Here is a 27371-nt window from a genome sequence, read left to right as displayed (position 1 = left end):
ACACGTGAGGTCGCGACATAAAGAGATAACTGATTGCAGTGGGGATAAGTCAAAGCGACACAGGACCGCCCACTTAAAAAAAAGCCGTTAGAACCGGCGCATCGACACGTGAGGTCGCGACATAAAGAGATAACTGATTGCAGTGGGGATAAGTCAAAGCGACACAGGACCGCCCACTTAAAAAAAAAGGCGTTAGAACCGGCGCATCGACACGTGAGGTCGCGACATAAAGAGATAACTGATTGCAGTGGGATAAATCAAAGCGACACAGGACCGCCCACTTAAAAAAAAAGCCGTTAGAACTGGCGCATCGACACGTGAGGTCGCGACATAAAGAGATAACTGATTGCAGTGGGGATAAGTCAAAGCGACACAGGACCGCCCACTTAAAAAAAAGCCGTTAGAACCGGCGCATCGACACGTGAGGTCGCGACATAAAGAGATAACTGATTGCAGTGGGGATAAGTCAACGCGACACAGGACCGCCCACTTAAAAAAAAGCCGTTAGAACCGGCGCATCGACACGTGAGGTCGCGACATAAACTGATTGCAGTGGGGATAAGTCAAAGCGACACAGGACCGCCCACTTAAAAAAAAAGCCGTTAGAACCGGCGCATCGACACGTGAGGTCGCGACATAAAGAGATAACTGAGTGCAGTGGGGATAAGTCAAAGCGACACAGGACCGCCCACTTAAAAAAAAAAGCCGTTAGAACCGGCGCATCGACACGTGAGGTCGCGACATAAAGAGATAACTGATTGCAGTGGGGATAAGTCAAAGCGACACAGGACCGCCCACTTAAAAAAAAAGCCGTTAGAACCGGCGCATCGACACGTGAGGTCGCGAAATAAAGAGATAACTGATTGCAGTGGGGATAAGTCAAAGCGACACAGGACCGCCCACTTAAAAAAAAAAGCCGTTAGAACCGGCGCATCGACAGGTGAGGTCGCGACATAAAGAGATAACTGATTGCAGTGGGGATAAGTGAAAGCGACACAGGACCGCCCACTTAAAAAAAAAGCCGTTAGAACCGGCGCATCGACACGTGAGGTCGCGACATAAAGAGATAACTGATTGCAGTGGGGATAAGTCAAAGCGACACAGGACCGCCCACTTAAAAAAAAAGCCGTTAGAACCGGCGCATCGACAGTGAGGTCGCCACATAAACTGATTGCAGTGGGGATAAGTCAAAGCGACACAGGACCGCCCACTTAAAAAAGAAGCCGTTAGAAGCGGCGCATCGACACGTGAGGTCGCGACATAAAGAGATAACTGATTGCAGTGGGGATAAGTCAAAGCGACACAGGACCGCCCACTTAAAAAAAAGCCGTTAGAACCGGCGCATCGACACGTGAGGTCGCGACATAAAGAGATAACTGATTGCAGTGGGGATAAGTCAAAGCGACACAGGACCGCCCACTAAAAAAAAAGCCGTTAGAACCGGCGCATCGACACGTGAGGTCGCGACATAAAGAGATAACTGATTGCAGTGGGGATAAGTCAAAGCGACACAGGACCGCCCACTTAAAAAAAAAGCCGTTAGAACCGGCGCATCGACACGTGAGGTCGCGACATAAAGAGATAACTGATTGCAGTGGGGATAAGTCAAAGCGACACAGGACCGCCCACTTAAAAAAAAGCCGTTAGAACCGGCGCATCGACACGTGAGGTCGCGACATAAAGAGATAACTGATTGCAGTGGGGATAAGTCAAAGCGACACAGGACCGCCCACTTAAAAAAAAAGCCGTTAGAACCGGCGCATCGACACGTGAGGTCGCGACATAAAGAGATAACTGATTGCAGTGGGGATAAGTCAAAGCGACACAGGACCGCCCACTTAAAAAAAAAAGCCGTTAGAACCGGCGCATCGACACGTGAGGTCGCGACATAAAGAGATAACTGATTGCAGTGGGGATAAGTCAAAGCGACACAGGACCGCCCACTTAAAAAAAAAAGCCGTTAGAACCGGCGCATCGACACGTGAGGTCGCGACATAAAGAGATAACTGATTGCAGTGGGGATAAGTCAAAGCGACACAGGACCGCCCACTTAAAAAAAAGCCGTTAGAACCGGCGCATCGACACGTGAGGTCGCGACATAAAGAGATAACTGATTGCAGTGGGGATAAGTCAAAGCGACACAGGACCGCCCACTTAAAAAAAAAGCCGTTAGAACCGGCGCATCGACAGTGAGGTCGCCACATAAACTGATTGCAGTGGGGATAAGTCAAAGCGACACAGGACCGCCCACTTAAAAAAGAAGCCGTTAGAAGCGGCGCATCGACACGTGAGGTCGCGACATAAAGAGATAACTGATTGCAGTGGGGATAAGTCAAAGCGACACAGGACCGCCCACTTAAAAAAAAGCCGTTAGAACCGGCGCATCGACACGTGAGGTCGCGACATAAAGAGATAACTGATTGCAGTGGGGATAAGTCAAAGCGACACAGGACCGCCCACTAAAAAAAAAAGCCGTTAGAACCGGCGCATCGACACGTGAGGTCGCGACATAAAGAGATAACTGATTGCAGTGGGATAAGTCAAAGCGACACAGGACCGCCCACTTAAAAAAAAAGCCGTTAGAACTGGCGCATCGACACGTGAGGTCGCGACATAAAGAGATAACTGATTGCAGTGGGGATAAGTCAAAGCGACACAGGACCGCCCACTTAAAAAAAAAGCCGTTAGAACCGGCGCATCGACACGTGAGGTCGCGACATAAAGAGATAACTGATTGCAGTGGGGATAAGTCAAAGCGACACAGGACCGCCCACTTAAAAAAAAGCCGTTAGAACCGGCGCATCGACACGTGAGGTCGCGACATAAAGAGATAACTGATTGCAGTGGGGATAAGTCAAAGCGACACAGGACCGCCCACTTAAAAAAAAAGCCGTTAGAACCGGCGCATCGACACGTGAGGTCGCGACATAAAGAGATAACTGATTGCAGTGGGGATAAGTCAAAGCGACACAGGACCGCCCACTTAAAAAAAAAGCCGTTAGAACCGGCGCATCGACACGTGAGGTCGCGACATAAAGAGATAACTGATTGCAGTGGGGATAAGTCAAAGCGACACAGGACCGCCCACTTAAAAAAAAGCCGTTAGAACCGGCGCATCGACACGTGAGGTCGCGACATAAAGAGATAACTGATTGCAGTGGGGATAAGTCAAAGCGACACAGGACCGCCCACTTAAAAAAAAGCCGTTAGAACCGGCGCATCGACACGTGAGGTCGCGACATAAAGAGATAACTGATTGCAGTGGGGATAAGTCAAAGCGACACAGGACCGCCCACTTAAAAAAAAGCCGTTAGAACCGGCGCATCGACACGTGAGGTCGCGACATAAAGAGATAACTGATTGCAGTGGGGATAAGTCAAAGCGACACAGGACCGCCCACTTAAAAAAAAAGCCGTTAGAACCGGCGCATCGACACGTGAGGTCGCGACATAAAGAGATAACTGATTGCAGTGGGGATAAGTCAAAGCGACACAGGACCGCCCACTTAAAAAAAAGCCGTTAGAACCGGCGCATCGACACGTGAGGTCGCGACATAAAGAGATAACTGATTGCAGTGGGGATAAGTCAAAGCGACACAGGACCGCCCACTTTAAAAAAAAAGCCGTTAGAACCGGCGCATCGACACGTGAGGTCGCGACATAAAGAGATAACTGATTGCAGTGGGGATAAGTCAAAGCGACACAGGACCGCCCACTTAAAAAAAAAGCCGTTAGAACCGGCGCATCGACACGTGAGGTCGCGACATAAAGAGATAACTGATTGCAGTGGGGATAAGTCAAAGCGACACAGGACCGCCCACTTAAAAAAAAAGCCGTTAGAACCGGCGCATCGACACGTGAGGTCGCGACATAAAGAGATAACTGATTGCAGTGGGGATAAGTCAAAGCGACACAGGAACGCCCACTTAAAAAAAAAAGCCGTTAGAACCGGCGCATCGACACGTGAGGTCGCGACATAAACTGATTGCAGTGGGGATAAGTCAAAGCGACACAGGAACGCCCACTTAAAAAAAAAAGCCGTTAGAACCGGCGCATCGACACGTGAGGTCGCGACATAAAGAGATAACTGATTGCAGTGGGGATAAGTCAAAGCGACACAGGACCGCCCACTTTAAAAAAAAAGCCGTTAGAACCGGCGCATCGACACGTGAGGTCGCGACATAAAGAGATAACTGATTGCAGTGGGGATAAGTCAAAGCGACACAGGACCGCCCACTTAAAAAAAAAGCCGTTAGAACCGGCGCATCGACACGTGAGGTCGCGACATAAAGAGATAACTGATTGCAGTGGGGATAAGTCAAAGCGACACAGGAACGCCCACTTAAAAAAAAAAGCCGTTAGAACCGGCGCATCGACACGTGAGGTCGCGACATAAACTGATTGCAGTGGGGATAAGTCAAAGCGACACAGGACCGCCCACTTAAAAAAAAAAGCCGTTAGAACCGGCGCATCGACACGTGAGGTCGCGACATAAAGAGATAACTGATTGCAGTGGGGATAAGTCAAAGCGACACAGGATCGTCCACTTAAAAAAGCCGTTAGAACTGGCGCATCGACACCGGAGGTCGCGACAAGGAGTTCTCCAATTTGAAAGAAAACCATTAGTAGCGCTGCGTCGACGCCGGTGGACTGTCTCGACACGGGATCGGATTTCGTACTCGTTACCATAGGTCATGGGAAGATGCAATAAAAAACTGCTTAGGAAGAGCCACGAAGTGATTCCATTTCTACTTAGAAACGGTGCATCGAAGTCGCGACACACTGTCTTCCACCTTGAAAGAAGTGCCGGGGGGAGGAAAAGCGAAAATAAGGGGCGACAGGTAAATGGTCTGTCAAGTCCTAAAAATCAAACAAGAGAGAGGGTGACACTTGTATTCAGTCGCAAACATGTCACTGGTCAACGTAGTCCATGCCCAGTCCGAATTGGTTTTGAAGGGGGAGTGTGAGCTTTTTCAAATCCCGCCCACTCAAATTTCTATAGAATCATGCGAGAATCAATTATTCTACCCTGTATCAACAATTACAGGCGGCGAATCTACGATTGAATGGAATATAAGCAACTTATTCGACCTCTATCTCGATGTTTCTAGTATGTACATTAAACTAACTACGCAGATATTGAGAAGCGATGGGAGTGATCCGTATACAAGAACGGCGGATGGTGTAGTCGACGATGTTGTATTCCCCGTGAATAACTTGGGAGCTGCAATGTTTAAGTATATTTATGTGTATATCAATCAGCGATTGGTATCATCAAATTGTTTGAATTCCTACCGGTGTATGGTTGATACTTTGCTCCACACCAACACGCATCTTCAGAAAACAGTAGATGATTGTGGTATGTATATTTATGATTCAGGTGAACATGCCGCAAACGATCCAAATTCGAATGTTGCTAAAGCACTCATTTCTAGAACAAGTGGTGGCAAACTATTTGAAGTTGTCATGCGTGTTAATACGGATTTGACAGATCAAATTAAGCTATTATTACCGGGATTGGATGTTAGGGTGTCTGCTGTGCACGCCAGCGACATGCATCCATACGTGAGGCCGACAACGGCAAGCCCTTTCAACATCACCACCACCCACCACCAGCGACATGCATCGCTTGTTGACTGGTCCAGGAGAAACTCATCAACATCAAATCAAGATACACGATGCAGTATTGTCATTACGTAAAGTCAAAGTCAGTAACTCAACTTTCCTCTCTCACCAGTCTATACTGAAGAAACATTCAGCGTGTTATACTATGCGAGGTTTAGAGAGCAAAATTAAGACAATAACTGCTGGCTCAGTGGATGGAATTTTCGACGATCTATGCACCGATCGCATTCCAGATCGGACCTCAATGGTTATGACACGAATCGACGCCTATCAGGGTGACTTCAAACTTAGTCCTTTCAATTTTGAGCGTTTCAATGTTAGTTCAGTAACACTAAAAATTGACGGACATCGAAAACAACTCTCATACGACTCGGACAATGACCTATGCAGAGGAAGCTATTATGATGTCCTATCTCAACTGAATGATAGAAGCGTCGAGCTGCGTTATCAGAATTATAAAACCAATCCATTCATATTGCATTGGAACCTCAGTGCAGACGAGTCCGTTGGCGGCTACTTTAATCCGATACGTAAGGGAAGTTGTAGAATTGAACTTAAATTTGCAAAACCATTGCCTCACGCTGTGTCGGTTATACTTATAAGTGAGAGCCCCAAGATATTGACACTCAATGCTGACCTTGCAGTTCATTTGGATTAATTCATGGACGTTCCAGATCTTGAATTATTGTTTTCAATGAACCCTCAAACTGTGAGAATGTATCGAGGAACTTACGCTGTCGACAGAGTTTCGCCACTTCAAGAAGAAGGCTTCATTGTCATTAATACGCATCCACACGACGGCCCCGGAGAGCATTGGTTGTTGTACATGATGGATCGAAATGATAGATTCATCTATGTGGACAGCTTTGGTGTACCACCAATTGAAGAGGAACTGCTATATCTACCTGTTGACGAATATTATGACAAGTGTATACAGAGTCTCTACAGCTCCCACTGCGGCCTCTTTGTTTTCGTATTTGCTTCTCGTCTTTGTAAGAATTATTCACTCAAAAGCATTATGTCATTATTTGACAATAACCTTGTACACAACGATCTCAAGGTAATAAAAATGACTGAAGAGGAATACCTCATTTAAGAAAAATTCTCTCATTTATTCAATGAACAAGCACTTTGAAGATAATCCTCCAGATTCACTATCTTGCGAGAGCCGCCTTCTTTTCGCTGGACGATGTAGTGCGAATGTTGAATGTAATAATTCCGAAGGATTGGTCTTCTGAAACCGGCACTGATAATGGTCGGTGAAATCTGTTCACCATCACGGTAACGTCTTAGCAAGTCACATTTCACGGCGACAAACTTTTGTAGTCTCTTCCTTAGTTGTCCGCGTCTTGTTTTGAGTTGATACGGTGAACTTCGCAAGATGAGTGTGAAGTCACTCTGAGGTCCGTTGCAATTCAAGTACGGGTTTAATTTCATCAGGTCCTTATACATCATCCACTGTATAGTCAAGTGAAATCTCTCAGCCGAGTTCATACTCAATCCGAGTTGCGATGGCATCCGAGATATGGTCTGATGTTATGATCTAGCCAGTCTGACGATTTCGTTGAAATCAATCCCCCGCAGCGACATTGTCTCAGATGGTCGCCATTTTGTATACAGAAACTTCTGGGTGGTGTCTTCGATGTTTGCACAATGGGCAAGTCGCCTGTCAGAAGACACTCCTAATCTAAAACAAAAAACTCCTTAAAGTTACTGGAAAGAGAGGAGAAAAGCTGTAAAAACTCACAGTCCTCCAGGGAGAGTGAATAGCACTCGTCTGTTACCATCGTTGATTTGGGAGAGAATGAGATGGAAAGGATGCCTATTGGTTTCTTGGTATGCCATTGGTTATGCCATTGGCCGATTTTCTATATACAATTTTCGGTTCCGCACACATTTACTATAAAATAGTGGCTGACTGGTTGTATTTTCCACCAAGTTCTGTTGCCCTGGTTGCAGTGCTTGTTTCCCTTGCCAAAAATTTGTTTTGGTGTGCTGCCGAGATCTTTGAAAAGTAAGTCTCCTTCTTGCTTATTGTTCTTATTTTAATTTACGGAATGTCTGTTTCTAGTGCCTCGCTGTGGAATCCGTGGGTATGATTGCGTTGAGGAGGTAATTCGTCGTATGGAGGAGGAGGAAGCTAACGTTCCAAATTTAGATCCTGCTTTGTTTGATGAAGAGTGGGGATTAGAATTTGATCAGGTTTTGATGGATGGAGTTTTTGATGATAATACGCCGGCAGATGCCGTGCAAAATCCAGATAGCCCAGAGCCTGTTGTGAATTATCTCGCGGAACATGTTTCGGTGGCTCATCCTGGTGTTAGCGTACCGAAAATAGACCAGAAGCCAGGAGTCATGTTTAATAAAATGAAGGATAGCACTGGCTTACATAACAAACAAAGTAACAAAATTTGTCTGGACGTTTCGACGTCTATGCAGACGTCATCATCAGCAAAGAAACAACAGCGCGCGAGTCCTTAGGTCTTATATAAATCTGGCAGTGGCCCCTTGTGGTTGTTACAGGAATTCTTCTCATGGTGGATGTGCCATGACTCAAGGAATCTTCGCACTCCCCATCTTTGTTCACGTGCCAGAGTGCTGACATTGTCGAAATTGAATGTGTGCTGGTTTTTTATCGCATGCTCCACGAGTTCTGTGCGGCGATTATCAGCTGGAGGCTTCTTTATCTGAGCTTCGTGTTCTTTCAGTCGTGTGGCCAGCTTTCTTCCTGTTTCACCCACATAACACGTATCGCAATCGTCACAATCTATTCGGTAAACGACACCCGATTGGTACAAATGGGGCACAGAGTCCTTGGGGCGAGAAAGCAACGTGCGTAAAGTATGGCGGGGTTTAAATGCAGTAAAAATGCCAAGTGGCTTGAGTATCCTCCGAACTGATTCAGAGAGTCCGCGTACATATGGGATGCAAATAAAATAAAAAAATAGTTAGCGTACCATACTTTCCGTTCTTTGAAACCGCTGCGGCCTATGAAGGGTACCTTGGACGTTACGTCCTGTTGGCGTCACCGTATGACGGCTTTGTCGAGGATCCATTCGAATACCTGGTACATTACCAGCACGATATAGTTTCCATATTACAACAGCACCCCATACCTTTTAAATTTTATATGCGTGTGAAAGTATTGATGGTAAAGCAAGTTGGCGATTCGATGAGCAGCCACTTTACTTTTCTAAGTGCCGTGTCGCGAGAAATTCATAGTCTCGCGGATATAATGGTTGCGCTAAATGCAATGATTAGCGACTTAGCACGCATCCTGGAAAATTATCAGGGTGAAGGTAGCGGTTACGTCTCCCAGGACGTATCCGAAATCGAATTGAACATAAGCACAATTGAAAGAAAGAAGATTGGTTGTGACACTGTAATTCCTGCCGAACTGAAAAAAAGAACACTCACAAATGTAAAATGGCCCGGCAATGAGTGTTTCAAATACAACACTTTAGCTCTATTGCATCCTCAAAAAGCGCATGCAAGTGATTGAAAAATATATCGCAAATATCTCGTTGATCTCGAATCGAATCCAGCGGCTAGAGTCAAATGGTGGCCCGTCAGTCCGGTATCGTATTCGGAGATTGCAGAATTTGAAGAACGGAATCAAATTGAAGTGTATGTGTACTCATATCGGGATGGGAGTATCCACACTTCCCGTGTTCCGCGTCTCGCATTTAATGATAAAGTGCAATTATTAGAATTTGATAATTACTTTTTTGGGATAAAGAATTTCAGCACATTGTTTGGTCGCAAAGAAATGTTTTTTTTTTAGTGTACGAGGGGATTTACATCACAGGAAAATCTTGTGTCACATAAGAAAGTGTGTGGGAATTTTGATGAGCTTTTGTTGGAGTTCCCTGAGCCAGGTAAGAATGTTCTACAATTGGACAAGTTTGGTCACATGTTTGCATTTCCGTATATTATCGGACTCGATACAGAGTCTGTCCTCGACCCTAATACGAACGCGAAAAGTGCCGTGCAGAAGCATGTTATGAGTTCCTTTTGCTGCATTCTAATCAGAACGTACGATTCGAAAATACTCGCAAATGCAAAATATTTAGGCCCCGATGCCGCTTCCAGGTGCGTCGACTGCCTGTTACGTTTTCATAACAAGGTGGTCGATATCAGTCGTTGCCCTGCCCCCATTAAACTCACAGACGAAGAAACACGTAAACATATCGCTGCAACGCACTGTGAGTATTGTGGTGTGTTATTTAGTGTTGACAGGAAAAAGGTTCGCCATCGCGATCACAGTCGTGAAAGCAGTGTCAGCAACCTTTTGGCTACCATTTGTAACGAATGTAACATCAGTTGCAGATATCACGGCAAAATTCCAGTGCTCATCCACAACCTTCAGTACGACATCAGCTCCTTTTTGCATTGCTTCCATGCTTTGAAGTGCGAACACCCACCCAAGGTCATCGCGACGAGCTCGGAGAAGATTTGCAATTTTGAATATGGCAATCTCATATTCAGGGACACCACGCAATTTTTAAATAGTTTCCTTTCTTGCTTGGCGGATAGTTTGAAGGTGTCGGAAGGAATTGAGGCATTTAAGTGCCTACAGCAGGTGTATGGTAATGACTTTGCACGTTTAACCAGGAAAGGTGTGTACCCTTATTCCTGGATCAAAAGCTTTCAAGTCTACAATGAAGAATGCCTGCCAGCCAAGGATGTTTTTTATGATGATTTGGATGGAACACACATCAGCGATGATGGCTATGCTTTTGCTCGGGAAACATATGATCATTTTGATTGCAAGTCATTGAAAGATTATACATTGATCTATTTGGAATGTGATGTCCTGCTCCTGTTAGATGTTATGCAGCATTTTAGACAGCTTTCTATGAAGACATATGGATTGGAAGTGCTGCACTTTGTCAGTCTACCTGGATTCAGTTGGCAGGCTGCTCTCAAGTATACAAAGGCCGAGATCGAGCTGCTTACAGATGAAGATATGTATCGAACCATCGAGTCGTCTATTAGAGATGGTATTTGCCAACCAGGATTGAGGTATGCTGCTGGCAATAACAAATATTGTGCAAACTTTGACCCGGAGAAACCACAGAGTTACATCTCCTATTGGGATGCAAACAGTCTGTATGCCAGTTGCCAAACATTGCCATTGTCCATTGGAAGATCCGAGTGGGTGCCGGAATCCGAATTTTCGAGTTTGGACATCATTAACCATCCTCAGAATGCAGAGTATGGCTACATTTACGTGTGCGACCTCGTCTACCCGCCGGGGCTACACCAGAAGACCAGGTATTTCCCACTAGCTCCAATGAAGCAAAAGGTTGACGAGAGTTGGTTGTCAGAGTATCAGTTGGCTCTAAAAGACCAACTGAATTACAAACCTGCAGCACAGGGTAAGTTACTTCTCACTGGTAATGATAAAACAGAGTATGTTGTACATTATCGTTTGTTGAGTCTGTATTGCAAGTTAGGTACATGCGGGTGAGCAAAATTCATAGAGTGTTGAAATTTCGTCAGGGTACGGTCTTTGGCCCGTACATTGAAATGAACATTCAGCGACACATTGCAGCACAAACAGACTTTGAGAAGCAGATGTATAAGATAAACTGTAATGCCCTTCGCGATAGGACACTCCATTCCCCCAGGCGATTTAGATCAATTAAGATAACATTCACCAAAGAAGAGGCCCAAAGATATAGCTCCTCGAACGACTGCATACGATTTGAAATTTTGCCAGAGAATTGTGTGTTGTATGGAATGAAGAAAAGGAAGGTAAAATGTAGCCTTTCATTATAGATTGGTTTTTAAATTTTAGATTATAGTAAGTTGATCATGTACGAATTTGTCTACTGCACTCTCTTGGAAAAGTTGAATTGTCCCATTACCATCATGTATTCGGATACCTATTCTATCATTGGTGTGTTTCGTACGTCAGAGTATGAAGAGGAAATCAAAAAGATTGCAGATGATCACCTCGATCTTTCATCCTATCCCATTGATCATCCACTCTATAGCAATAAAAATAAAGGGGCATTGTTCCGCTTCAAGGATGAGACTGGAGGTAGGATAATTGAAGAGGTGGTTGCTCTGAAAGCAAAAATGTATTCCATCCGACTGAGTGACGATAGTCAAATTGCTAGAGCAAAAGGCATTAAGAAATGTATTGCTCGTAAGGAATTGCATCATGATGTATATAAAGATGTTTTGTTTAATAGTGTGAAGGTAAGTCACCCACAAAGGACCATATGTAGTAAGCTCCAATGCATGTATACAGTGGAAACAACTAAGCTTGCACTCATGCCCTATGATGATAAGAGATACCTCTTTAATGCTATTGAGTCATACCCATATGGAAGCTGTCAAATTGGTAATGAGTAAGTATATTCTTTATTATGTGTCTTGTGTTTCTTCTGTTACAGGTCGTGAAGGTTTTTCGGCTGGGTTTTTCTCCTTCACCTGATTGGCATCACACTTGGCACAATTCCCAGCACAGTTGGCTTTAATAAATATATCTCAACTTGATTGGCATTAATAATTATATTTTCACTTGTACTTTTTCTGTATGACCCTTCTTTGCATGTTATAAGCGTGCGGACAACCCTCCGCACACGCGCCGCGCGGGGGAAAAATACGCGAACGACGGTGTCGCTGCCCTGGTGGCAATGTTCGAGTTTCTCATTGTCGTAGTCTGGGCACGACTACGTACTACTTAAATAATACACCATACTTGTACCCGGTGTGTTCCACTCTAGCTCCCGCTCAAAAGCAAAGGACTGGGAAGTGTATTAAATAGATGTTCGTTATCTATCACTGTGCATCACACACTTAACTGTTACTTTCTGCAAATTTTAAGTGGTGGGTGTTATACACTGGAAAATAAGGTACACAACGTATATCGATTTGTATTCCATTCTGTATAGTTTCCTGTATACACACTCTTATCTTACGTTCGTATAGGTCTTTCCTTGCACAGAAGCAATTAGCTATTTTCTTGACTGATGGGCCATCCCATGTTATATATTGTGATTAATGGAGCAAAATCACACGAGACCTGAACCAGTTTCGAGACAGTTGAAAGACGTAGAGCACCTGTTTTCTGACCACTGGGGACCGCAAGGAGAACGCCGAAAAACAAGCGTGTCACAAAAAAGTAAATGTCACTTTCCAGTAATCTAGCAATTTGAAGTAAGCCATCCCACAAATAAATGTAGTAAAACCAACCATTGAATTTCATCTCGGTTTCCTGACATATCTGACGCTTGTATATTTGTCACTTTATTTAGTTAAATGTAAGCAGTCTTCATTTTGTGCGGGGGAGGCCGTAAGGAAGCTATAATATGATCCATTGGTTTATCCAGAGCCCCATGCATGGGGGTAATCATTACACACATATAGTTATCAGCATGTCATCATAACAGAAATAACCGTCCCCGTGGGGTTTAAACATTTGGGGGTGTCACCAAACATGAGGGGATTGGAAAAATATATATGAGTATATATGAGAGCAGATTGGCAATTGTTTTGCTAGTGCTGATGAAACCTAATATTGTGCTGTTTTTCTAGTGCAGTTAAAGGTACTAGGTATTCAAACCGACCACTGATCTCTTGCAGCTGCCCTTCCACAGTCCGAGCAACAACTGGGCAGTTGATCGTTCAGTGCTCCTTGCATTTCCACGTGGAATACATTAAATTGTGGCGCTGGAGGACGTACTTCTTGCCGCCTGGGAATCTTCGCGCCACACGTCTCTGCGTCTCGTGCGCATGCGGGTGGAGCGAAGACGTGCAATTTTTATTTTGTATGATGCAATGATGCAAGAAGAGTAAAGTAGAAATAAATATATTTCCCGAAGTGCAGCGACCCTCTTTGTGTGAATGTACAAATGTTTTATGTTGCGGTGTTACAATCATTCTTGAGAGATCACAGTGAGTTAGTTTCGGTATCGAACGTAGTCATACGGCCCATACAGGTCTGCAGGACTATGGCAGTGCAAGTTCAGACTCGGAAAGGACCCAGGTGCCTTAGGCGGCTTTCCTCATGAAAGTGTCTGGAAAACATCAGCAGAATTTATTTGTTTTTGAGCGAGTAGGAAAACGGAACGTAATATTGTAACGACCGTTACTCCGGTCATTGTTCTGAACGGCCTCTGAGCATTTTGCTTGTCAGGGGGAACTGTGGCAGTTGATGTGAAAAGTTCACGATTTCGAACATGGGCCGTCGACCCAAACTCGTCGTTGAGACCAGGGGCGGATCTAGGGGTTTTCCGAGGGGAGGGGTCAGCTATATGGACAAGTGCCAGGTGCATGCTGGGATTGGTCAATTGAACCCTATGGTGAAGTCTGGAATTCAGGGGGTCTGGACCCCCCCCCCCCCCCCTTGGTCCGCGCCTGGTTGAGACCCCGCTCCTCGTTTGCCGTTTCCTGGATGAGGTCAGAATGGATGATTTCTCGCATTTCTAGGCTCTTAGCTTGATTGTTACTGCTCACACATAGCAGGCGTTTATGTGCTTGGTGAAGCAAAAAACTGTTCACGGGTTTCGGTTCCGCAAGATGTCGCTTGTATTGATGGTCGAACTTAAAAGCACCACAGAAGTCATTTTTTACACCCTGTTTTCTTCCTATAAAACTGTGAAGTTGCCAGTACCGATGCACCATGCGAAGTAATTCATACCACAGGATCATAATTATTGCAGAAATCGAATTCAAACTATGCCGCAAAATGTGACCGTGCGCAACGGCGACGGAGAGCAGCACCAGCCTATGATCTGCCTGGAACCCCGCGCTGACGCTACAAGGATCACGCTCGCTGATTGGTCCAGAGAAATGTCTGCCACTCTGCTGTCGTCTGCTACACGGCTATTCGGCGTTCTGAAAGATCAAGCTCGGTCATTATTCGGCCGCTCCTTGTAATCCCCAATTCTCCGGGAGAGCCGGCAGAACTGGTTTACGGCGGCAACGGGACAAGGCGCACATCACCACTGACCGGCGTACCAGAACTAGTTCTCTCTTTAACATCATCGGTGACGTGGCACCACCACCTCCTCTTCGTCATACCCGGGTGAACGCCCTGTTTATTTGAGGGGAAAAAAAAGGGAAACGAATTGCACACATCAAAACCTTTCGCGCTATCCGGTAAAATGACACACACACACTTTCATCAGATGTCTTAACCTGAATTTGTTTCCTCTTTTCTTTTTTTTTTTTTGATGGCCCTTTGCACTCCTTTAAAACCAGATGGTGGTGATGGTGAAAGGGCTTGCCGTTCTTTACAACCAGAGGTGGTGGTGGTGAAAGGGCGTTGTCGGCCTCAAGTAGGTGGGCAACGTCACGACTGACGATCTGGGGGAATGTGCGTCCTGGGCCGACGTCTAAGGAAACTGTGCAGACATATAAAAAAAGCGTCTGCGGAAAGCCCAGGAAAAACGACAGACAGCACAGCTGGCACCGGGATTTGAACTCGGGTAAAACAGAGCTTCACAGCGTGGCATGCTCCCAGCCAACCACCATCCCGCACGACATTTTCTGCCTTCTGTTGTTGAAAAGAGGAGACATGCGTCTTTTTTGTGACACTTACACAGTTCTTTATTGTCATAAAAAAGGCGTACGCTTCCCATTTTAAGCATACCAAGGGAGAGAACGACGTCACTCGAGATGATTGATGGTGTAGAGCGAGAAATGAGGCGACCAGGCTCTACTGAGGTTGATGGGTTTAATGACGGTTAATGGCGATGAACCGTAAACGAAAGCTCGGGTCACGCGCAGTGCTGCGCGTAACCGATGGCGGTGCTGGTGATGATTATGACGCTGCTGCTACAGGGCTCCCCCCCGTGGCGGATGACAAAGCTGGCGAGGAGGGCCGATGGTAGCGGGAAGGTCGGGCGCCGAAGCCAAGGAGTGCAGGAGCCGGATCCGAGGCGGCGGGCGGCTCGTAGTGTGCGAGCTGCGGAGCACAATGCACTCGACGTGGAGGGGGAGGAAGGCTGGAGACAGGAGGTGAGCACGGACGTAGGGAGGGCGGGTCGGACGATAGCACAGGTGCCGACTCCAGGAATGCGGGCTTGAGCCTGTCGATGGCCACTAAGTGTCAGGTCCCCGCGGAAGATCGAGGCGGAAAAACTTCCTCGCGAGATGACCTGTAGGGGCCGTCATAGGGAGGCTGCAAGCTGGAGCGCACAGAGTCCCGGCGGACGAAGACGTGGGTGGCTTGATTAAGGTCGGGGCTCACGAACACGCGTGTTGCGGTACCGGAGCGGGTACGCGTGGGCTTGAGGTCCCGGAAGAGCTGGCGGAGACGGTCGATGTATGAGGAAGGGTCGTGCACGAGCGGGGCCGAGGGGGTGAAGAATGCTCCGGGAAGGCGGAGCGGGCAGCCGTAGACCATGTGGGCCGCGCCGCAGTCATCCTGGCGGATCGCGGCGCGAAGGCCAAGCGGACGAAGGGTAGACGCTCGGGCCAGGTTGTGTCGCCGTGGTCAGTGGCGCGGAGGGAAGCCTTGAGCTGCCGATGAAGGCGCTCGACCAGGCCGTTGGCAGCCGGATGGTAGGCCGTGGTTCGGATGTGATGGGTTCCGAGGGCGCTGCACAGGTGACGGAAGAGGGCCGATTCAAACTGGCGTCCTCTGTCCGTGGTTACAGTGGACGGGACGCCGAATCGGGAAACCCAGGAGAAGAGGAATGCGTGGGCCACCGTCTCTGCCGTGATGTCAGGAATCGGGGTTACCTCCGGCCAGCGGGTAAAGCGGTCGATGCACGAGAGCAGGTAGCGGTAGCCTTTGGCCGGACGAAGCGGGCCGACCAAGTCGATGTGGACCTGGTCGAAACGTGCATCTGGCGGAAGGAACCGCGATGGAGGCGAGATGGTGTAGCGGTAGATTTTGGACCGCTGGCAGGCAAGGCAGGCCCGCGCCCAGTCACGGACATCGGCATTCATGCGAGGCCATATGTAGCGCTCGGCGACGATCTTTTGCGTGCCGCGTACGCCAGGGTGTGACAGCGAGTGGAGGGCGTTGGAAACATGCCGGCGGAAGTCCAGGGGAACGAAAGGGCGCGGGGTACCAGTAGAGGTGTCGCACCATAGACTTGCCGTCGAACCGGGGAGCGAGATCTCCAGAAAAGTGGTGGATGAGGCGGGGGATGAACGAAGGGCGGCGAGCTCTTGATTAGCCTGTTGCGCCTGGGCGATGGCGTCCAAATCGACCGCGGGGGGCGGATGGAGAGCATTGACGTCCAGCCGCGAGAGCGCGTCGGCAGCGGCATTGTCTTCGCCTGCGACGTGTCGCACATCTGTCGTGAACTCCAAGAGGTAGCACATGTGGCGGGTTTCACGAGGCGAGTGGTTGAGGGAGGCCGATTGCAGGGCGAACATGAGAGGCTTGTGGTCGGTGTACAGCACAAACGGGCGGCCCTCGAGAAAATGGCGGTAGTGTCTGCATGCCAGGTAGGCGGCTAGGAGCTCACGCCCGAAGGTGCTGTAGCGTGTTTCTGCTGGCGAAAGGCTCTGGGAAAAGAAACCGAGAGGTTTCCAGTTGCCATCCTGACGCTGCTGCAAGGCTGCGCCGACAGAAGCAGTGGAGGCGTCGACGAACAACGCTGTCTCGGCGTCAGGACGAGGATGGTGGAGCAGCACAGCATCTGCCAGGGCCTGCTTGACCTCTGCGAACGCGCGTTCTGCTGCCGGTGTCCACTCCAGAGGGGCAGCACGGGCCTCTTTCGGATGGTCAGCGCCGAGAGCTACGTAGAGAGGCTGGAGCAAGGCAGCACAGCGAGGCACAAAACGTCGGTAGAAAGTCACGAGGCCGAGGAATGAACGAAGTCCTTTGCGAGAAGTGGGGGCAGGAAAGTCTCGGATGGCCTGGACCTTGGATGCGAGTGGCCGGATGCCTTGCGGGGTGATGATGTGTCCCAGGAAGGTAAGGGTGGTAACGCCAAACTCGCACTTCGCGGCATTGATGAAGACTCCGTAGTCCTCCAGGCGCGAGAACAGGGCGTGCAGATGCGCGCGATGAGCCTCCGGAGATGGACTTGCGACGAGGATGTCATCCATGTATGCGAATACGAAGTCCAGGTCGCGGAGCACTTCGTTGATGAATCGTTGGAATGTCTGCGCAGCATTACGCAGGCCAAAGGGCATCCGCACGTATTCAAAGAGGCCAAAAGGGGTGGTTATAGCAGTCTTCGGGATGTCAGGGGGATGGACGGGAATTTGGTGATAGGCTTTGATGAGGTCTATCTTGGAGAAGATGGTCGCTCCGTCAAGATTCGCGGTGAAGTCCTGAATATGGGGAAGCGGGTATCTGTCCGGTACCGTGACAATGTTGAGTGCGCGGTAGTCCCCACATGGGCGCCAATCACCAGGTGTTGCTTTGAGCATTTTCCATTCTTCAGAGGTACGTGCGATATTAACTATATTGATATGAACTATATTTATAACAGTCACAACGAGCATCGGGAACCCTGAATTGGACTGCATTTTACTGACGCATTCTCTAACAAGCTGAACAGCATTCATCACTGCATTCAGTTCACGCACGAGAAAGAAACTCATGGAAAGATCGCCTTCCTTGACGTCCTTGTAAATGGGGGGGGGGGGTATATATAAGTTTAATAAACAGGAGGTGGCGTCCACGCAAGGAGAGGCCAGCCAGACCTATGTCAGCTTGCTACGCCCTGGTGGAGCAAAAAAAAGAAAAAAAAGAGAAACCGGCCGGTTTCTTTGCAGTGGGGGCGAGTGCCCAGGGCCGCGGTTCGCAGTTTACAACGTAACCCTCAGCTGGGTGTCCTGTAGGTATTGCAGGAGAGCCCTTGTAACGGCTCCCTGCTGTTGGCGTGCGACGGGGCCGAGAAGCACGGCCAGTGAGAGCGAGCCGTGTCCCAGGCGTTGGAGGCGATTGGCGAGGACAGCGCGGGCTGCAGAGTACTCCGAGCAGGTTAGTAGGAGGTGCTCAACGTCTGCTACTGCACCACAGGTAGCGCAGCTAGCTGAGCGACGCTTTCCGACCCTGCACAAGTATTGCGGTGTATATGCGACGTTGAGTCGGAGCCGATGCAGCAGCGTTTCTTCTGCGCGGACGAGCTGCTAGTATGGAGCGAATTGCATTGTCGGGTCAATGGACGGGATATACGCATTGGAGCGTACAGCGTCTTCGACAGAGCGACGCATTTCGGAGGCACACCACTCGCGGATCTTTATAGGACAGGCGGACGATGTGAGCGGCATACTAGCTGGCGGGCCGACGTCTTGGTGGGCTTCGTCTTGGCGGGCCGACGTCTTGGTGCGTGGACTACAGGAAGGAGGTGGAAGGCGGAACTGCCGAAGGCAGCGACAAGCTCCCAGATTGAAGGATCTATAAAAGCAATGAATAAAATATTTTAGCTGCATTGTATAATTTTCTTGTCACAAGTGAAGTCAGCACTCTGGAAGACCCGGATCCTCCGACATCTTTAGAAAGTCTCTGGTGCGACGAAATTCTTCCAAGTTCTCCTGAAGAAGTTACTACTGCAACGACTTCTAAAGGTAAGTTTCAAATTTATATAGTGATTAACATGATTTCAAAACAAATAGAATATCAGGGTTAACACTTATGGTTTGCAACTTATAGATGGCGGAGGATTCGTGGGAGCCCTTATTTCAGCCCCTCTGGCAACTAGTAAATTCGACGAAAGGTCTACATCTCAACACCAAACGAGTAGCGATGAAACTGTTCGACCAGATAATAGAAATGAATCTTCCAGTAACCACGATATTGGGGACAATATATCCGAAGCTGAAGGAAATTCGTTTTGGGAAATCCTTGACGCTGAAGCATGTGTTCCTGCAGCTGGAGAAGGTACTTCAGCAACTTCAGATGAATTACGGCGACTTGCCGCTTCGTTGGGATATCGATGTGAGCGATTCTTGCCAGCAAATGATAGATGGCTCGGAGACATCATTCCTAAAATCCGAAATGAAGAACTTTTTGACATCGTTGAACATCTCCGAGAATGGTTTCAAAGATACGGAGAAGGAAGAGCAGCGGGACTTATTTATCACGCAGAAAGCGAAGATGGACAAACGGGACATATCCACATCTATCACAGCTGTCCCTTCAGAAACAGTACCTGTCGTTGCGGTTTTCTCAGAGTCCTCCCTCGGATCAAGTTCCGAGCTCGAAGAAGAATTGTTTTTTCACGCACAACCTACGAAGAAAGTTACTGGATTAACTTCCTTAAGTATTACTGCCTTAAACCGAGACGACTTTTATTCCTGGAAGTCAGCAACAGAAGTTACGAAGGGACCGTACATCGACTTCAAGTTCTACCAGGTGAGCGTCAATTGATATTAATCTTTCTTGACTAATATCATTTGAATGTTCACTAGGATGTCAAGCATCTACACAAGACGAAGCCGATGGATTATTGGCGACATGCGAGCTTCCGGGCCAAGGCCAGTCGTTGGAACAAGGGAAATCCGAACAAATACAAGAAATTGAAGAATTTGATCAAAGAAATGCAGAGAGAACTTCTTCGTCTGGGAAACGACACAAAAGACGTGCGGAAGAGCAGTTTCCCACAGTCAGACACAAGAAAAGCTTGAATTTGCACAAAGACTTAGTAAGTGCCATCAAAGATTTCTTATGCGTACCTTTTTACAGCTCATGTGAATTAAGGGAATGGCTTTCAAACGACTCTTTAGCATATTTCGATAAATCAGACAATGATTATAAAAGAGCGGTAAACGAAGTTCAACGTAAATGTCAACATCTTAGTCTAAAAGAAATCGAAAGTTGGATAAATGCATGTAAACAAGGACCAGTATTTTATGCTAGGAGAATGGATCACTACCTATCAGTAGAAGATTCCTTAAACATCTTAGAAGAATTGCTGATCTTTCAATACCACGACGATAGCAAAGTAAAAGAATTCATATCTCCCGGGACTAAAGATTACCAAATAAGGGAATGAATGAAACCGGAAATATTTGCGTGCCCAGACATGCCGAGGCATGTTTCCGTTCTTATCGATAACCCTGTTGAAAAAACTCATATAACTTTCTATGTGTAAAGAAATGAGCAATATGTGTAAAGAAATGAGCAATATGTGAAAGGCAATGAGCAATATGAGAAAGGCAATGAGCAGTATGAGCAGCGCTATGGACAGTATGCCAACGTTATGAGCAGTGTGAGCAATGTTATGAGCCGCACGGCAAGGCCAACGACGCGCTATGTGCGCAGATATAAGCGATACGTGAAAAGCAGTGAGCAGTATGAGCAACGTTATGCGCAGTATGAGCTGCATTTCGAGCAGTATGAGGAAGATATGAGCAGTATGAGCAGTATGAGGAAGGCTGACCGTTTAGTTAACCAGTTATTCACCTAGAAGTGCTGGCGCCACAGCGTCTGGGGATGGCTTTTCAAGAGACGCTCGTCACAGTCGGCGGGCCGTAACGGTCGGAGCTCCATTCCCCTTCGTCTGATTCTGTTCAAATTTTAGGTGCATGTTTCCCGTTCCGCCCGTGTCCTACAACATTCTATTTGGCTCTTGGATTCTCATCCAAGCTGTTGCGAGTGCCATCTCAGTGCTTGGACGCTTACTTGCTTATTCTACGTACCCTGCTTCTCGGAGCCGTCTGGACGTATTTCGCTCCGCTCTGCGTGGGACTCATATTTTCGTCGCCGTCTCCATGCTGTGACAGTGTCTTTGTGCCGTTTCAGTGAACACTGAAGGTGTTTTGTGTGTGTACCTTAGAATCAACCTACAGAAGCCGTGGCAGATGTGTGCGCATTACAGGTACGTTGCAGTCCCGTTTTTTCGTTATCGCTCGTTATGTCTGTCGGGTTAGCTGTCTGCAACGTAGCATGCAAAAAAAAAATGTGCATTTGGATGCCCCAAAGTGAAGCAAGCCACAAACACTCTGTGTCAGTAACTCGTTGCTGCAGCGAACAAGTACATGCACTCAGTTTTGCAAACACAACGCAAACATACTCAGATGTTTCAGAACCGCGTTCATTGGACATCACCAGCATTAGAGGAATGTTACGTTCAATTTTAATCGGCAAAATGACCTCGTGCCGTTATTCTGACTGACTAAATGCAACTTAATGCTTTGAAGGTGTGATCTACGCGTTGGGATGAGAAACATGCCCCAGTCATGTCCATTTCAGCATGAACCCATACGGTTGTATAAGTTGTGGGAACTGGAATACTTCTAGGCGCAGTAATTTAGCACAGTTCTAATTTTGTTCTTTCTTTTCAACAGATACCTTCGTCAAATATGCAGAAAAGGGTAAACTATCGACATCAAAGGTGCCTGTACAGAAACGGAAAAAGCTCATCAAAAAGCATTTGGCAAGCTTTCTGAGGGACCTACGTCGCGCCAGTACCTGAATAAACCGGTATTTTGTAATCACGTGTTGTCATTCTAGCTTAATCACGCCATGTTGCACGTTTGCTCAGACGGTTCATGTGCTCATATAGCTCATACGCTGTTTGAGAGAGTGCTCATATAGTTCATACATGCTCATATAGCTCATACATGCTCATAGAAGCTCATATGATTGCTCATACAATAAACACATATACGAGCCTCATGTGATTGCTCATATAGATGGCTGTATGATTTTTTTTCGACAGGGAAGCAAGCGGGCGCATGAGCGGAAGTTTATTTAATCGGAAGTGAGCACTCCTGGGACTAAAGATTACCAAATAAGACAATGAATGAAACCGGAAATATTTGCGTGCCCAGACATGCCGAGGCATGTTTCCGTTCTTATCGATAAGCAAGCGGGCGCATGAGCGGAAGTTTATTTAATCGGAAGTGAGCCAGTCTTCCCGTGCGGCGCCGACGGGGCAATCCACCTTGCCGTAGCACTCCTTCGTTCTCTGAATATTATCAGCTGCAACCCATCCGTTCCGTGCCAACACTATACCATGCGCTGAAACCAAGCCCCTGCGCGGCGCTGATACCCTCCCGAACGTTCATCGTTCGGAATTGTTCTCATTTGTCGTTCCAGAAAGAAATGTTTAAGCGAGAGGTACCCGTGTCAAAGGATGTTGGGCAGATACCTCATGTATACACGCTGGAAAAGCGGCGGCTAGGTTTTAGCCGCATTTAGAAAAGGCACGTTTTCTCCCTCACGGTATTGTGCAAATAGGTTTTCCCTGCATGATGTTGATGAGAAATGCGATCATCACAGAAAGCGTCACCTCGGTTTACGGTGATTAATGTGTTACCCAATAATATGCGTAACACGACAGAGACGAATAGGATGAAGGAACATTTTATGAAGCCCACTAGTACCTCTCTGTCCTTCTTTTTTTTTGTGTGTGTGTGCTATAAATTTTCAGTTCCACTACGATTGCCTTATTTCTTTAATAAAAGAAAAACAATAATCTGTCTGTCTTCCACGCAGGTAATAGATAATTCGATTTCGACATCGTAACAAATGAATTGTTAACACTCCATGGATAACCTGCGTGCTTTTTCATATTTCTATCCTCGAATGAGCTGAAGTCAGGTGCCGGTAATGCGACCGTATTCCTCCGTGCAGGCAGGACGGATGAAACTGCGGGACCTGTCCTGTCCAAATCGGCACGCCTGGTCACATTACGTGTTCGCGCATAGCTTAAATTAGCAATATTCACGCATTTACAGAAACAGTGGATTTCGGAGGAACGAGGGGAGGTGGAAGTGGGGCCAATATATTGGGCGGGGCCGCCCAAACGAGCTCGGTACTTGGGACCTGGTTCGCATTTTTTTTTTTTTCGTGCATGAAGATTAGGAAGGTATTCTGGTATTGGGGGCATCATATGCGGCAGGTGGTTGCACGGTTTGTTGACTGATGTAGATCTTAAGAGATTTCGCAGCGCCTTGTTCGCTTGCTACGGTGACGCCCCTACAATAATACTCGTCTTATACCGCGACCACGACGTCTTTGTTTCATGTTTGAGACGAAGACGGGAAATCTGTCATTCCTCATAAACATATTCACTGGTGCCGTCACTACTCATACGACTTTCCAAAACCTGAATATGTCTGTATCTGCCATTCTCATTGAGATGCACACTATGCTGCCCGTAACGACTGATGTCATTGATGTGTGTTGATGCCATTGTGCGATTAACTGGATATGCTGAAAGTGAAGGCTATCTAGCGTAGTTGTAGTCATTCTACATCGCGCGTAGCGAGTGTCGTTGTAGCGCGAACTTTTATTTTTTTTTTATTTTTGCACACTCAGTGTTCTTTATGCACTAATCCATCCAAATGCACCTCCGAAGCTTGGAATACGGATTCACATCGATGCAGATTATCGTCTTTCTAGGTAACTTGTGGCGTTGTAAGAGAATCCCCTTAAGGTCAGATTTCGATCATTTATAAAACATAAGTGAACATAGATAGCTGCACTTGTCGATGCTTAAGTTCTGCACATTTGGCTTTTTTTTTTTTTCTGGTAACCCAAGTAATGAATTGTCTCATGAACTGTCTGACTTTACACGCAGAAACTATTGAAGGAAGGTGTTCGTCTCTCGAAAGAAGTCATCAGAGAAGCGGTGGACAGAATGAACCTGAATTGCGAGAAATATGACGTTGTCGGCAACAACTGCCAGCACTGGATCAAAAGGGCTGCTCGGAAGGCTGAGTGTACCAGTGTCTGACGTCGATATAAAAGAAGCCGCTGCCATTGGAGTTACCCTAGTTGCAGGAGCCGCAGTTACAGCCTTGTTCGATTCCGCGTCTCGCAGATGAAAAAAACTAAATACCTTCAGGGTTGCCTGTCTCGAGAATTAAATATGTCCTATCGGCGTTCATCAACTGAGTATAGACGCACAGCCCTAGCAGAAATTTCACAGTGGCACCCGTTGTAGAAAAAATGTCAGGTATGACTGAAGTCAGTGAACAGAGTCCAGCAAAGTTCCCCTTTTCTCTGAAAGATGAAAGTCACTGAAAAGGTTAGCCAGCTGTAGGACTGGAACCCAAATCTTCTAGATTTCCGGTCCAGGGCTCTACCAATTGAGCTCAGCTAACACACCTCCCCTGCAACTTCCATGGGTTCGTCATCTGAAGGGGCAACCCAGCCACTCTCTCTCACTCATACTCCTTACACTCTTACATTTTTGCTCATTGGTACACACATTAACACGACGTGATCGGCGCAGGCGGCAACTGTTGAACATGAGAGAAATGATGTTCTGAGGCTGGAACAACATAGAAAGGACAAATACATACAAAGCTTGAAATTTGCAAGAGCCAAAGCCAAATTTTCCAAAGCCAAAATTTGCCCTTTCTATGTTGTTCCAGCATCAGAACATCAGTTCTCTCACGTTCTCCTTTGCTTTTTTCTGCTTTGTTCTCCTTTTCTTTCCTTTCTTCTTTCTATTTTCTTTTCGTCCTTTCCTTCTCCATTTCTTCATTTTCTTATTCCATTTCTTTTATTCTTTTTCTTCTCCTTTCCTTCCCTTCTTTGTCTTTTCCTTTTCTTTTGTTCCCGTTTTATCGATAGCAAGTCGACCTCCGTCTGGCTAACCTACCCTTTCTGTTTTGTTAAGAAATATATCCCCCCCCCTCCAACAAAGTTCTCCTGTATTCCTGTTGCTCGTTTTTCCCTTCCTCTCCCTATCTTCACAAACTGCAGTGTCTGCGACGAATGCTGGAAGCGGTCTTCGCAAAGGGAGACTGTGTATTACGGAATCGGGCATTTTCTCGTCTTGGGGAGACCTGTTCTTTCAAGTCTGCAGACACCCCAGGTGACGGATCCACGGCGCCAGAGGCGAAGGGATGAAATAGCTACGTGCACGTGGTTCTGTTTGCTCGCCGCAAGGTTGTTTACAATACAGGCTTATACAGATATTGAGTCGTGTATTGTGTGTCGTGCCTCTGGGTGTCCAGATTTCGGCTTCTACTTTATGGAGGACAGGTATATATTCCGTCCACGGCATCAAGTAATCTGTGCCCTCTAATTATTGTATTGCACTGTGCCTGTGTTTTGCTCATTTGGATTACCTATGATGTCTTGTACTGTACGTGGCCTGGCGTATGGTCTTTACCCATGTAGCCAAAGGTGGGATAATAAATGTCTAATCGACGTCTAAATTTGGACGTCTGGCAGGTCTAGTAGATGTCTCTCAATAGCCTTATTGTCTAGGGGAGTTCCTCAAGCCTTCCTCTAGAATAGCTAAGGTTACGCCACCTAGACGTCTCAACTTAGATATCCGACGTCTACCCCTAGCCCAACTTTAGACCTTTTATACACCAGACTGAGGCAGTTCCTAGCCCTGTACTAGACCTTAATTATCCATAATGTATAGGATTATACGTTCATTAGCCTTTACTTAGACCTCACCTAAAGGCTTCTCTGTATGTGTGCGTGTGAAAGTGACATGCAGTAGCTCACATATGAAGCACATTTTGACAAAACTTTATTTTAAGTAAAGCAATTAAAACACTGCAAAAGTGACCAACGTATGCACTCTGTCCAAATTCATTCGGGTATGAAGTTCATTCAGGTACAAATTCATTCGTTTGCTTTGCGCCTCTGACGTTGTCCTCAAATTAGTAGCAGTATCAAAACAGCCTCAAATCACACAACTGTTATTACATGGCTTTCAGGAGCGTGAGCATTCGTCATCGAGATGGCGATCACTTACAAGAAACCACACGAAACAGTAACCCATTACAACACAAACTTGATTCAGCACTTACATGTCTTTGAAGGCGTACCGTTGATCACCAACACACACGCCGTAATCAACACAACTTAAACTCATGGGGCACGTATCCGCAATGCCCAACCAACGAATAACGACGACCAAAGATTTTACTTTAAGCAGTCATGTCCTCGGCGATGGTGTTCTTCTGTCTTTTCGTAGGCTTGGGGACTCGTGATTTCCCGTCCAGTTTGCCTTTCTTGATCCAACGTCGGCGAGAAAGAGTTCCATTGCCAGCACGCGACGACTCCATCCATTGCCTGCCGCTTCGTATGGGCTTCACCTGCAAGAAAGACAATTTCAAAATACATTGCTAGAACTGGATGTCAGTGCGAATGAGTTATGAAAATATGTAACATACCGTTTGCACAAAGAGCGATTAGCAACAGTCACACCACATTGCATCTTGCGATCTCCGTATCAGCGCTCACAATGCCTGCAAGAAGAGGTAAAAGCAGAAAAAAGAACGGGAATGCCTGTCATTAACAAAAGTATATCTGATACATAGTCTACTTACCTGAAAAATGGCTGAAATCATGTAAACGGACCCGGGAATAGCTTCAGATTCGGGCCAAGACAACCGCGAACTTCGACGTTCCACAACCAACAGATTAAACAGATTAAAACGGCGACCGGCCTGAAACGCTTTCACGCGCATGCAGTACAATGTTGCACAGATTGCAAAAACAATAGCTCGAAGTAAGAGCTTCAGTATGTAGTTACAACAACACCTGTACCAAGAAGGAATTGCTCTGAAATCACGCGGACTTTTTGCAACGCGAGCGAGGTGGCTCTCAGCGCGAAAACCGCGTGCACAGGGAATCACTCTGGTTTACACTTCGCAAAATAAACTTCGAGAGTAAACTCCTCGAACTTAATCACGAAAAAATCCATGGTGTAAAGATAAAGCCGTAAAAATCAACTTTTGTGATACAAACGCTTCAGATTCAAACTTTCAAAATAAATCGCCTCTGATTGGTCGACAGGCACGATAGCCTCAGAGCAGCGAAGGCTTTTGTCTCCCGCGTCTCAAAATAGTTCCCCGCAGGGTGAGGCTTTTTGCGGTGGGCTGGGAACGAGAGTA

General features: G+C 46.9%; 1 protein-coding gene across 1 annotated transcript; it reads left to right on the top strand.

Moving 5' to 3' along the window:
* The first annotated feature begins 15501 nt into the window (after positions 1–15501).
* LOC135366466 (uncharacterized) lies at positions 15502–25796 on the top strand. The gene is made up of 6 exons (XM_064599177.1): positions 15502–19121; positions 19207–19908; positions 19965–20197; positions 21077–21373; positions 21843–21978; positions 24083–25796. The coding sequence occupies exons 2-3, from the start codon at positions 19207–19209 to the stop codon at positions 20178–20180; spliced, it is 918 nt and encodes a 305-aa protein (XP_064455247.1). The 5' UTR covers positions 15502–19121; the 3' UTR covers positions 20181–20197; positions 21077–21373; positions 21843–21978; positions 24083–25796.
* Positions 25797–27371: the final 1575 nt, after the last annotated feature.

This window comes from Ornithodoros turicata, chromosome 8 (assembly GCF_037126465.1).
Source record: "Ornithodoros turicata isolate Travis chromosome 8, ASM3712646v1, whole genome shotgun sequence".
Classification (NCBI taxonomy): domain Eukaryota; kingdom Metazoa; phylum Arthropoda; class Arachnida; order Ixodida; family Argasidae; genus Ornithodoros; species Ornithodoros turicata.
The sequence above is the reverse complement of the archived record's forward strand: the minus strand, read 5'-3'. Positions and strand labels throughout refer to the sequence as shown.

What these genes read in the sequence shown, in the direction of transcription:
- LOC135366466 (XM_064599177.1), top strand. Translation starts at nt 19,207, where the DNA reads ATGGCGGAGGATTCGTGGGAGCCCTTATTTCAGCCCCTCTGGCAACTA. An exon ending in TCGACTTCAAGTTCTACCAG is followed by an intron (nt 19,909 to 19,964) that starts GTGAGCGTCAAT and finishes AATGTTCACTAG; the next exon opens with GATGTCAAGCATCTACACAA.